The sequence below is a fragment of the Eptatretus burgeri genome, chromosome 10 (assembly GCF_056783735.1).
Source record: "Eptatretus burgeri isolate ZD-2024b chromosome 10, Ebu_testis_v1, whole genome shotgun sequence".
NCBI classification, from domain to species: domain Eukaryota; kingdom Metazoa; phylum Chordata; class Myxini; order Myxiniformes; family Myxinidae; genus Eptatretus; species Eptatretus burgeri.
This window is the reverse complement of record NC_140970.1, coordinates 67804169-67816668: the sequence shown is the minus strand read 5'-3', so window position 1 is coordinate 67816668 and position 12500 is coordinate 67804169. Positions and strand designations below refer to the sequence as shown.

At 43.6% G+C, this 12500-nt stretch overlaps 3 protein-coding genes across 5 annotated transcripts in view; 2 read left to right on the top strand and 1 right to left on the bottom strand.

Moving 5' to 3' along the window:
* LOC147018769 (pre-mRNA 3' end processing protein WDR33-like) overlaps window positions 1-12500 on the top strand; it is a 139856-nt gene that overhangs the window by 85193 nt on the left and 42163 nt on the right. The window lies entirely within an intron of this gene.
* Window positions 1630-3889, top strand: LOC147018771 (pre-mRNA 3' end processing protein WDR33-like). 3 transcript variants are annotated; one of them, XM_085898815.1, is made up of 4 exons: window positions 1630-1881; window positions 2128-2222; window positions 2355-2522; window positions 2769-3605. In XM_085898815.1, the coding sequence occupies exons 1-4, from the start codon at window positions 1733-1735 to the stop codon at window positions 2996-2998; spliced, it is 642 nt and encodes a 213-aa protein (XP_085754941.1). In that variant the 5' UTR covers window positions 1630-1732; the 3' UTR covers window positions 2999-3605. The 3 variants fall into 3 exon arrangements, with proteins under 3 accessions (XP_085754941.1, XP_085754943.1, XP_085754942.1); XM_085898817.1 differs by having other exon boundaries at window positions 1637-1881; window positions 2140-2222; window positions 2769-3889; XM_085898816.1 differs by having other exon boundaries at window positions 1656-1881; window positions 2772-3605.
* The window catches only part of CYB5D1 (cytochrome b5 domain containing 1), a 20215-nt gene continuing 11716 nt past the window's right edge, over window positions 4002-12500 (bottom strand). The window contains exons 3-4 of the mRNA XM_085898814.1: window positions 11488-11706; window positions 4002-4238 (exon numbers count right to left, since the gene is read on the bottom strand). Coding sequence (XP_085754940.1) covers window positions 4008-4238; window positions 11488-11706 — 450 coding nt within the window. The 3' untranslated portion in view covers window positions 4002-4007. The remainder of the gene's footprint in view (window positions 4239-11487; window positions 11707-12500) is intronic.

Here is a 12500-nt window from a genome sequence, read left to right as displayed (position 1 = left end):
TTTTTCTAGGCACTTTATATTTATGGTGTGTTTCAAAAAGAGTGATGCAACTTTAAATGTTTATTTACAAAGAAACAGAAAACCCAGGAACGTGAACCAAACATTTCTTCAAAGCTTATGACATTGTATTTTCTATCACTGATTATTATTGCAAAAAGTCACTGCTCAAGTTAGTGAGAGCCCAAAGTCTGAAATTGGCATTTACGTGAAAATCCTTGTAATTGACGTTCTCGATGTGTGACCCTCCATGGTTCAGACAGACATTGATCTTGACTCCAAAGTTCTGTCCAACTTTTCTGTAGGTCTCATGTGACACTGCCAAGAGGTAGAATGATACCTCCTTCAGATCATCCAGTGCAGCAGGGTGGTTGGCATAGACAGAACCCTTTGGCAGCCCCCCCCCCCCCAGAACCAGTAGTCCAGAGAGTTCAAGTCTGGGCTATGGGGTACACAGTCATGAGCGGTACCCAGGGCATCGAGTCAGTTTCTGAAGAACTGCCACAGGAAAGTAATGGTGACACCAGCTGTATTGGGAGGGAGGTGGGGGTGCACCATCTTGCATCAACCAGGTCATGCTGAGCTGGCTTGGGGTGACCGTATAGGCTAAATCATTATGGAACTTCTGGAGCACAGCCCCGTAGCATTCACCATTGATCGTCACCGTCCTGCTGTTGTCATTCTCAAACCAGTAAGGCCCTAGCATTCCTCATCTGGCATTGAAGGGGCAGAAGCATGTGACCTTAGGCCCTTTCAGGTACCTCTCAGTGATCTTCTTAGGTGGTTTTGCCCCCCACAAAATGGTGTGGTTGTTGATGGCACTGTTCATGTGGAAATGGGCTTCATCATTGAACCAGATTAGGTTGATCCAGTTTAGGTACCGCTTCATCCTGTCACTGAGCCATTTATACATATAAAGTCTCCTTCTCATGTCCTGTTGACTCAGTTTATGCCTAATAAAGATGATGCATGGGAAAAGCTTCAGTTCCTAAGTGAGGATATGCCAGAGTGATGTTGGTTTGATGCCGAGCTCCCGGGAGCACCGGCGGTGGGACTTCTTGGGACTGTTCACTGCAGAATCCCGCACGACGTCGATGTTGGCTTGGCTCTTGGTTACTGATGCTGGCCTGCCACTGTTTCCCTTTCTCTCGTTGTGCATTGTACCCTTGTGCTCAAAATGTTTCTCAATACATTTAGTGGCACAATTTGTGGGTCCATCACATGTTCTGAGGTCGTATTCCTGGCAGAACCTCCGGCGGGTGTCTACATATGATTGTCTGACACCACAGAGCCACCACTTTTGTCTTCTGCTTCACTGTGAATGGCATAGTTGAGCTATGATACCAGATATCCCGGGGAACAAATACCACGATAAAACCACCAAACCCTGAAAAGGAAAACGGTATAAGTCAAAAAACAAAGAAATGGCAGGAAGTCAAAATTGTTTCAATATCTTTGAAACTGTGTGTGTGTGTGTGTGTGTGTGTGTGTGTGTGTGTGTGTGTGTGTGTGTGTGTGTGTGTGTGTGTGTGTGTGTGTGTGTGTGTGTGTGTGTGTGTGTGTGTGTGTGTGTGTGTGTGTGTGTGTGTGTGTGTGTGTGTGTGTGTGTGTGTTAATTTTTTTTTTTTTAATCATGCATGTAATGTTGAATACTGTTGTGTGGAATAATGGACTCTTGGTTTGATTTATTGTATCGATGGTGATTATTTTAAGCGTTGAATCCTAATATATTACAATGTTTCACTTTTTAATGCTCCTTCCATTTTCGGGCAGATTTGATACTGGAAATGAGCCCTTCAAAATGCCTTTTGATGGGGATCTCCGAAGAGGATCTGGAGTAAGGCATGGCCATGATGGAGGAGCACCAGAACCTTTTAAAGAAGGGTTAGTGAAACCTCTCTCGTCCTTGATTGTTCCCTGCATTTACTTATGTTTGTGGTTGTGAATATAGTGAGTGCAGCAGTGGGGGCGGGAGGTAGGGGCCGGGGGGGGCTTGGGGGGTAGGGGCCGGGGGGGTTGGGGGGGTGTCGATAGTTTTTCCACAAACTTTACATTTGCCATGTATAGTTCGGATTCAGTTTCGGAATTGCTTTGAAATCATAAACTACTTTACAAGTCGGTCATGTGCAGGGCTGTGCACAGATTTCGGCGGGGTGGTCCAGGCCAGCATCAGCAGTATGAGGAGGATGGCAGGGGCAGAGGCCGGGATCAACCTCCCCATCGGGGTGAGACCAAATATATGAAGTGTCCTGGATCCTTCATCATTGTTTGTTAATTGCATTTCAAATTTGCTAAAATTATGGCATTATTCATGTATTATGCCGACATACCAAAGGGTAGATATTTTATGGTTGCAGGCGGTGAGGACTGCCGGTTAAACAGTCCATCGGCAGCGGGCCATGAAAGACCACCCTCCTTGTTGACCATGGATACAACTGCTTTACCACTGCGCAAGCGGCTTTGGCATGATGGGCCTGGCCTGCGGCGAGATGCGGAGCCTCCCATGGGAACAGATGATCGAAGAGGCAAGCTTCCTTTGACGCATTATTTTGGGACTTTTTTGGCATCCACAGCATTATGTCTATCTTTCGAGTGGGGTATGCACATTCTGCAGTATTCTTGTGCAGATTTGGTGCTGAAACATTGGTATTATTTTTGCAAAAGGCATTGTGTAGGTTAACAGCTAGATTTGACACATTATGGTTAGGTAGTTACACCTCCCTGTCTGTAGCACAAACCCATGCAGTTACTTATCACTTTCATCCCTCCAGCAGGACGTGGAGGTGGTGGTCCATTAATGCGTCCTCGTGGTCAAGGCTCTCACGATGATGGTTTCCGTGGTGAGGAGGAGGGCTCTGGGCCTCCTTTGCAATTTATGTCTCCACGGGGTCCTGGCCGGGCAAACCCAGACTGGGGAATGCAGCAGGGTCGCCGTGGAGGGGTGCGAGGTGGCAGAGACTCGGCTGTGCCCAGGAGTGGAAGAGGAGCGAGAGGACGCTAATACCTGGTCCCTTACATTGACTATCGATGTCCTCTTCCACTGAGAGCCATGCCATTTTTCTGGATTCTTCTGTTCCATTTACCGACTGAAGTTCTTGGGATTATTTCTTAAAAAATAAATAAAATGCTACAAAAATATTTAAAATTGTGAAAATTGAAAAAAAAATGTTTGTGGAGGTGCATCAAACCTTTGTTTTATACATCATCGAGAGGGTTGTGGGAGGGGTGAGGAGTTCAGTGTAATGATCCAAATTCACAATCAGGATTTAGATAAAGCTTTCGAGCTGCTGTGTCTGCACTGATGAAATTTCCTTGTGCTCATCTTATTTTCCTCGGTTTTTAAGTTTCACTCTCCTTCCATACCCGAAAGCGATTCCGTTGGATAACATTGCGGGCATGATTAAGCTGTCGTGGCCGAGCTCAAAGCCACAAAACAGAGTTTGGCTGGAGATGGTGCAATGTCATGTATTTCAAACCAAATGGATTTGCTTGGACTCCATAATTTTTGTTTGGTTGTGTCCAACTGCTTGTGTGATGCAGATTGTCCCTACAGCATTTAAAGAAAAAAAAAAAAAAGCTCCATACTTTTTTGCTTCCAACTTTATTTTGACGAACACAAACAGGTCATATTTAGCCATTTCTCATAAAAATTAAACCTGCCATTTTTATTCCAAATCCTCTGTTAATTACATTATTTTTACTATAACTGTAGTTGGTGTTTCTGCAAAGGTCCCCTTTATCCAAGGTCCTCTGATCAAAAGTGGACGTGCTGGTAAGTTAGTATTGGTTTGGAAAACTTTACCACCAACAGAGCACGGTAAAATTAAGTCTTCGTTCTTATACTTGTCTTGTTACAGATTAGCCTGAAAAAATAAACTAATGTGGTGCAAAAGGAGGTTTATTATTTATTTATTTTTCATTCCTCATGGGGTGGTATGCTCATAAAAAGTGAACTTTACCTCGAGTATATGGTATACGACATAAAAACAAGGTTGTTTGTAATTGATCAGTTAAGCAGTAGTTAGATCATCATTAAAATACAAATGGATCGTCTGAAGGTATTTTTTGGTATCTATTCGCAGCGTGTAGAAATCCTCGTCCTCGTCGACTACACCATTGTCTTCCAACGTCTGTTGCATATCCAGAACTTTGCCCTTGTATTTCCAAGTGTAAGAGGCAGCATGTGCATTGTAGTACAAGTAACGCCGTACGATTTCCTTGATGTTCTCCTCGGAGCAGACCTGTGCATGATGGGATTTCAAAATTGCGTCTCCTGAATCTTACATTGTGAAAAGGTAGAAACTTCACCTTGTACTTACACATTGATTTGAGCAATTTTCTGTTGTTTTTAAACTACCATTTACTTGGTTGTGGTGGTGGTGGAGGCCTGAACACTTGACGGAGTCGTTCAGGCATTTGCAACAATTCATGCTTGTAAAGCAAACCTCGATAGATTGCCATTGTTTTTTAGGGTGTGGAATTTCTACTCAACATCCAATGAGAATTGAACCCACACAAGTGAGGATGATACAAACAAGGCTTTACCAACCCTTACCACCAAGTCATTCTCATCTGCATCTTATGTCTGCAGTTTGGGTGGGGTGTAAGGTTATGGTCAAGGTTGTAGTTGAGAGGACAATACATATAAGGAACTTCCACAAAGATTAGGCCCCTTACTACCTGCTGCAGTCCAAACAGGAATTTGTTCCAGGTGCCAGTAATGATTCAACTACTCTTCACAAAGGATATTGTGGGATCTTTTGTGTGCACAAACTAATGCTTGCAGGTGGGACATTCCAGTTTAATGTCAATATGAGAGACGGCACACACACACACTGATGTATCTATGACTGTGCATGTGAAGCATCGGGGTGACACTTTCAAGCAGGGTTAAGGTTCAAACATAGGCTGGACAGTTCCGAGGTGATTGTGCATAACTCTAACCTATCTTGCCAGCCACAAGCAACCAGCGAATTTGTCATGCACGTAGAAGCAGCCACATCCTTTTCTGATTGGTAGTGAAACTACAGGTTGGCCTATTTGTAGGCACTTATTTACCAGATATGAAGTTTTTAAAACAAGGTAGTAGTTTGGAGAAGGTACAGGACTGCAGAAGTGCAGGACAAAAGTTAATAAACGATTATAAATGTTGGTTCATCTTTCTCCAAGAATGATGCAAGTCAAGTTTTTATTTTTGTCGTCTTTCTTCTCTTTAATCATTCGCCTGAACGAAGCAAGGTCGAGGCTGTTTTGTCCTGATGCATGAAACACCGTGCAACCCATGCCTACAGAAAACTGTTTTTTGTTTTTGGAACGCCGGCCACATTTTGCATCCAATAATCATATAACTTTGTGGAAAAAAATTATCTATGGGTAGGCAGGCACTCCCATGTTTAAAGTTTTGTGTCAATCACTCAAGCGCTTGTGGCGAAAACGAATTTAAAAGCGGATAAAGATGAAAAAGTTAGGGTAGGGGGGAAAAAGTGTGGGCCCCAACCGACATTCCACAGCATGGCCAAGGATGTGTGTGCGTGTGTGTGTGTGTGTGTGTGTGTGTGTGTGTGTGTGTGTGTGTGTGTGTGTGTGTGTGTGTGTGTGTGTGTGTGTGTGTGTGTGTGTGTGTGTGTGTGTGTGTGTGTGTGTGTGTGTGTGTGTGTGTGTGTGTGTGTGTATTGTATAAACACACACACGGAAAAAGATAAGCATACTTCCAAAATAGTGTTTGCGAAAAAAAGACATACATTGCCTTCAGAAAGTATTCACACCCCTTGACCTTTTTCATATTTTGTTGTTGCAGCCTGATCTTAAAATGGTTTCAATTGAATTTTTTGTCACTGATCTACATAAAATATCCCATAATGACAAAGTGAAAACATGTTTTTCGAAATTTTTGCAAATTAATTAAAAATGAAAAGCTGAAATGTCTTGCATCAACAAGTATTCTAACCCTTTTTGCTCAGGTGCATCCAATTTCATTTGATCATCCTTAAGATGTCTCTGCAACTTGACTGAAGTCCACCTGTGGCCAATTCAATTGAATGGACATGATTTAGAAAGAAACACACCTTTGTATATGAGGTCCCACAGTTGACAGTACATGCCAGAGCAGAAAAATCGACCATGAAGTCCAAGGAACTTGTCCGTAGAACTCCGAGATATGATTGTGAGGCAGCATAGATATGGGGAAGGGTGTAAAACAATTTCTGGCGTTGAAAGTTCTCAAGAGCTCCATCATTAGGAAATGGAAAGAATATGGAACAACCCAGACTCTTCCTCGAGGTGGCCATCCGACCAAACTGAGCAACCGGGCAAGAAGGACCTTGGCCAGGGAGGTGACCAAGAACCTAATGACCACTCTGACAGAACTACAGAGATCCTTGGCTGAGATGTGAGAACCTGCTGGAAGGACAATAGTCTTGGCAACACTTCCCAAATCTAGGCTTTATGGGAGAGTGGCCAGATGGAAGTCACTCCTGAGAAAAAGGCACATGGCATCATGCCTGGAGTTTGCAAAAAGGCACATGAAACACATTGAGAGCATGAGGCAAAATATTCTGTGGTCTGATGAGACGAAAATTGAACTCTTTGGCCTGAATAGAAAGTACAACGTCTGACGGAAACTGACCACAGCTCATCACCCATCTAACACCATCCCTACCATGAAGCATGGTGGTGGCAGCATCATGCTGTGGGGATGCTTTTTAGCAGTAGGGACTGGGAGACTTGTGAGGATAGAGGGAACAATGAATGGAGCCAAATACAGGCAAATCCTTGAGGAGAACCTGCTTCATAGTGCAAAAGACCTCAGACTGTGGTGAAGATTTTATGTTCCAACAGTATAATGACCCCAAGTTTACAGCCAAAGCAACAATGGCTTCAGAACAAGAACGTGAAAGTCCATGAGTGGCCCAGCCAAAGTACAGACTTGAATCCCATTGAGAATCAGTGGAAAGACTTGAAGATTGCTGTTCATCAATGCTTCCCATTAAACTTGACAGAGCTTTAGCAACTCTGCCAGGAAGAATGGGAGAAAATCCCCAAATCCAGATATGCAAAGCTGATATAGGCATACCCAAGAAGACTCAAAGCTGTAATCACTGCCAAAGGTGCTTCCACAAAGTATTAACTCAGATGGCTAAATACTTATGAAAATTACATAGTTCAGCTTTTCATTTTCAAGGAAATTTTTTTCAAAATTTCATTTTCAAATGAAAGTTCAGCTTTTCATTTTTTTCACTTTGATCCATTTTAAATTCAGGCTGAAATACAACAAAATGTGACAAAAATCAAGGGGTGTGAATACTTTTTGAAGGCACTGTGTATATTGAATCAAAGTCCAATATTCTTTCGAACATCCTCGATACACAGGCTGTACTTTATCTTCATCATGAGACCAAGGTAATTTTACACACACAGCACATGCAGTATGGTTGAGGTATAAATTTGGGGTGGGGGGGGGGGAAACAATCACATAGTCATGGTTTTTGAGAGGGTAACAATATCGTTGCACACTTCTATTGGCAGACTGTTACTATTGCCCATAAAAGATGGTCTTGGCAAAGCCCAAAGATGGCTAGTGCTGGGATGAACAATGCTGGGATGTCCCACAGTGAAATTGGATAACATGGATTCCATCAGATTGTTGTCAGCAGATTTGTTGATGTATGTGGACCAACCATTGATGTTAAAGATATGTCTCAATCTAGATTACCGAGGGTGAGCTTCACCAGAGAAAACGCATCTCATATCAGGCTTGTCAGATATGTTCCTTTTGCCACAAGCACAGTGATGATGTTTCATATGCAGCCAGTTGCATCATTTTCTGGAAGTGTGGTTGTGCCGCTGATGCAGTGCCTCTGTAACCAGTAAGCTGGTACTCATTTTTCCAACCTCAGAAGGATGACAGACTGCGTCAACTCACGGTGTTATTTCAATGGTGAAAACGGGCTCAAACTCAAGACCCGAAGATCTTAAGCCAGCCACCTTAACCGTTAACCCAACACCAGGCTACATGCACAGTTTTGTGGCATGAATGGAACCTCCCTCTGAGGTTATCCACAAGAACGATCCAGAACTTTGCCCTGTAGTTTACAAAGCCAGGAGATAAAACACCCTGTTATCATTCTAAAACAAAAAGTAGCCCACGTGGCATGGCCTGACCACATGAACACTGCATTCTTGCATCCTGGAGGAAGATCCATTGTTTTGATGAGAGCCAATTTATCCTGCACACGACTGATTGTAGATATTAAACAAACAACCATTCATTTTACCACTCCCAAATGTCTATGTCCATATATCCAAATTTGGATTCATGAGAAGCAGTTTGCAGAGGTTGTCTGCACACGCCGCCCATAAACTCTTCATGTCAATTAACGGTGTGGACAGCCCTTCACATCAGTACCCTGCCCTCGTCATCTACACATACACCCATGTCCTCCAACCCCACCCATTCTCTGTCCCCTTATTCAGAATCCCTCCACCACATGGTTGTGCCGCTGATGCAGTGCTGCTGGTTTTAGCATTCCCCTAACACCACCTCTCCAATCTTCTCCACCCCCACCTCCTCCCACATTCCTGCCTCCTCCCATCTTCCCAATGTCCCCCCAATCTTCCCCTCACCTGACTCTTATAATCTTCCCTCCCCAACCCCACCTCCTCTCATCTTCCCCCTCACCCTTCATCTTCCACCTCTTCCCATCTTCCCTCTTATCGTATCCCTCCCAACTTCCCCTCACTCCACCTTTTCCCATCATCCCTCTCATCGTACCCCATCCCAACTTCTGCCTTCAAAAACCCAAACCATCCCATTCCCCCTCCACTCTGAACCCTCCCAGGTTCCCAGCTCCCCGCCCCCTGCCCCGCACCCTGCCAGCTTATCCCAACCCATACCCTCCCAGGTTAACCCCCATCAACGCTTGCATCCTCCCAGGTTAACCACCCTCAACATTCGCATCCTCCCAACTCCCCCCACATCCTGCATCCTTACAGTCCCCCCCCCCTCTGCACCCTCTTAGCTCCCCCACCCCTTTTCTACATTCCTGCACCTTACCAGCGGTCTCCCTCCCCCTGTCCAATACTGTGGACCTCAAACCATTCAAGACCTCTGCTCCAACCTCAGATATCCTGATGATTGTCTCCTCCAGCATTGTGATGGTGGAGTTGCATTTTACATCAATAACTCCCATTTCTCACTGTCCATGTACTGCTCTTACACCTCCAAACCCACAAGAGTAGCTTAATCTGTGGTTTCCCCTCTGCTATCACCTCTTGCTTGTATGTGTTGTGCTGTCCTCCAAACAGTGATGCTCCATTTACTTCTCAGCCATCATTAACCAACTTTTAACCACACATCCCCACTCTCTCTTCCTCATACGTGGTGATTACCTCTACCACCGAGCATGGCCGGAGGTTGTGTTTTCACCCCTGTTTGTCTGTGAGAATGATATCGCAAAATATTATGGATGGATTCAGATGAAATTTGGTGGACAGGTTGGGTGTGTGAAAATGCCGAAATGATTCGATTTCGGTGAAGATCCGGATTCAGATCCGGCCTGTCAGTGTGCTGCAAAATGTAAAATGTTCATCCTGATGGAGGTATGTGCTCTACCGAGTGCCATTGTCGTTTCCACTGTCACCACGTCAATTGGTTCGGTGTTGGTACCTTTTTCACTAGCCTTAGCACGTCAGCAAAGGACTTATGTGATTTTTCATACATCGGCATACGCTGGCTAAAACGTCAAGGTGTGACAGCGGCCTTTAACGAAGGAATTAAGTACCTTTATAACCCTTCATGATGCGGGAGCTCGTTTTCCATTATTTACTTTGGGAAAATTCCACTTCTTTTCCTAACCGTCAAGTTTGGTGTAAAAGCAAAGCCATATGCTTGGCATAACGATTGTTTTATTTGTGACATTATAGTATTATTATATCTCTAATAACAGAGACAGTAACACAATAATAAAGTTAATTTAGTTGTCACACTTACCAAAACAATCAAGTACAAATTTCTGTACAGAATGCTGACTGCATGGGAGGTGGTAATTTTTAACCCTTTCATTTTGAAAAGTGAATTATTTGCAAGCCTCCTGAAAAGTTAATTGGTGGAAAAACATATTGCCATGGAAGTGACATTGCACAATCAGCATAACACTGTGACGACTGGCTTTGTTGTCACGAACAAAGACCTTCGTTATGCAATGAACATTCATAAATAAAAGTATTGGTTGTAGCGAACCTTCACTATGTGACTACGTGAACACCCGACATAAGATAACCCTTGCTTTGTAGTCTGCCGGTCACTCCACCTCACTTCCAGATGGGGGCAGAAGCTTCTTGCATCGAGAAACCTCACTATAATATACACACCTTGGTTCCAGTGCCCCCATTTGTATTCCCTGACCTATGAACACCGTTGAAAGTCCTTTGAAGCGATCTATTGTTCCCTCCACTTCTGACCACTGGAATGATATCTCCATTTCCTTGATAGAAGGATACTCTCATCAGCCTCGTGTCAGGAGGTATTGTAAATTACTAATGTTGTTATTTTTACACTTGTCCTGAACTCAGCCAAGAGCAAGGGATGCCATTCGTTATTCTCGGCTGATTCTTTTGTCCAGAAAGATTTACAAAAGATAAGGAAGGATGTAGACACCAACTCTCCATTAGAATAAGATCAATGTAAACTAGAGGGGGAGCACTCGGTAGAGTGCAAAACCTCCGCCGCCAATACTGCTTGGTCACTCAAGTGAACCTGATATCCTATTCATTCAATTTGACGTCAACAGTGTACACAGAGTTATAGTTTGCAACTTTCCCTTTTACTTTTAACTTTTACATACTCAATTAATTCGTCATAACTCGATTCCTTGAGACAGAAATTGATTTTACGTGGGTATATCCACCTGAAGTTCCAAAATCAGCCGCAATTATAATTTTGGCATGTTTTTTTTTTGTTGGAAATCACTTAAAACATGTAGAAATGCAAAAAAAAATTCAAATATTTTTTCAAAATGGCCGCCATAGCGGCCATATTGGATTTTGGACCAAGTCCAAAATCTAATGGCATGATCCTGAGGCCATGCCTTATCCTCCACCAAGTTTCGTCGAAATCCGTTGAGTTTTTCCGTAATACTGTTCACAAACAAACAAACAAACAAACAAACAGAAAGGGGTGAAAACAGTAACCTCCGATCTTCGATGGCGGAGGTTAAAAATATATTGACAGTACCGTACAAGCAAAGTACTGTAGAGGAACACACCAAAATTAAAACAAACAAGCCCCCCCCCTCCCCTCTCCCCAACACATGACAACAAAATAACCTTTTACTAGGAAATTCACTGAAGTTGCATTTGCTGTATAATAGTTCACTCTTCATGTAATGATGTGAGTAATGACTGATTGACTGAATACTGTAATTATTACTCAAAATTCGTATTTTCACTTGAAATCTCACCGTGGTTGGTGTTAGAAAGTGTGCGGAACCTCACCTCGACCACATGCTCGTGCAGAGTAAGAGTGTTGACTATACAAATGTAGCGGGTTTTTTGAGACAACAATCCAATCTCGTACGCTGAGTCACGCCACCACGGACGACCGAACTCAGTGATGTGGTCACTCCGAGGCAACGGTGGAGGGACGTGCAAGAAACGGCCATGTGGGGTGTAGTATTTACGAATGCCAGTTATTGGATCAACATGCTTACGGAGCTGTAATGGAAAAAAAAATGCCTTTTCATTTATAATAATCTGCAACAGTAGTAGTTTTAAAAATGCAAGTGGGCTTTTATTGCAATAGGTACTTGCATGCAATAAATGTACTCATGGCTGCAGTGACTGCAGTATTATCATACTAAAATATGCAACTTGGTGTCTGCCTGTCTGTCATGTATATGCATATATGTCTGTGGCCGATGGATTCGGTAGTTACTTATCCAATCTCAATCATACTTGTCAGGTGGTCTAAGGATCATAAGACAGGTTTATAGCTACTTGGTTTGCCTCCTCCCAATGGGGGTTCCGAAGGTGGGGTCGAAGCTAATTCTCCATGGCAATGTGGGCCATGTCACACCGCTCCCAGTGGTGTTGGGACAGGGTAGTATGAGTGATGTTTCAGAGGCCTTGGCCTTATTTTCGCGGTCGCAAGGCTTATGTTGCTTTAGACTCGGGTGCAAAAGACCCGGGGAAATTCCCATGTTCTATTGCCTTTTTCCGCCTTGGAAAAACGTCATGTTAAGGTGTATCGATAGCAGCTTGAGCGTCGTTACACCTGACCTTAGCATTTTTCAAAGGCCAATTCCAATAACTAAAGCAATGATAGCAGAAAAATTAAGTTGATAATATCAACTAGAGCAGTACTCGGGAAAGCGCATACCTCCGCCAGGCTGACCAGTTTACAATTTGTAACTCATTGATAGGCCGGATCTACATCCGGACCTGAACCAAAATCTGCCGGCATTAATTGGTGTATGTTAAAGATCCCACGGTGTCCTTTGCGAAGAGGA

Coding starts and splice junctions, on each gene's coding strand:
- LOC147018771 (XM_085898815.1), top strand. CDS start 1,733: ATGTTTCACTTTTTAATGCTCCTTCCATTTTCGGGCAGATTTGATACT. Junction 2,223..2,354: donor GGATCAACCTCCCCATCGGG/GTGAGACCAAAT, acceptor TTATGGTTGCAG/GCGGTGAGGACTGCCGGTTA. Junction 2,523..2,768: donor GGGAACAGATGATCGAAGAG/GCAAGCTTCCTT, acceptor TCATCCCTCCAG/CAGGACGTGGAGGTGGTGGT.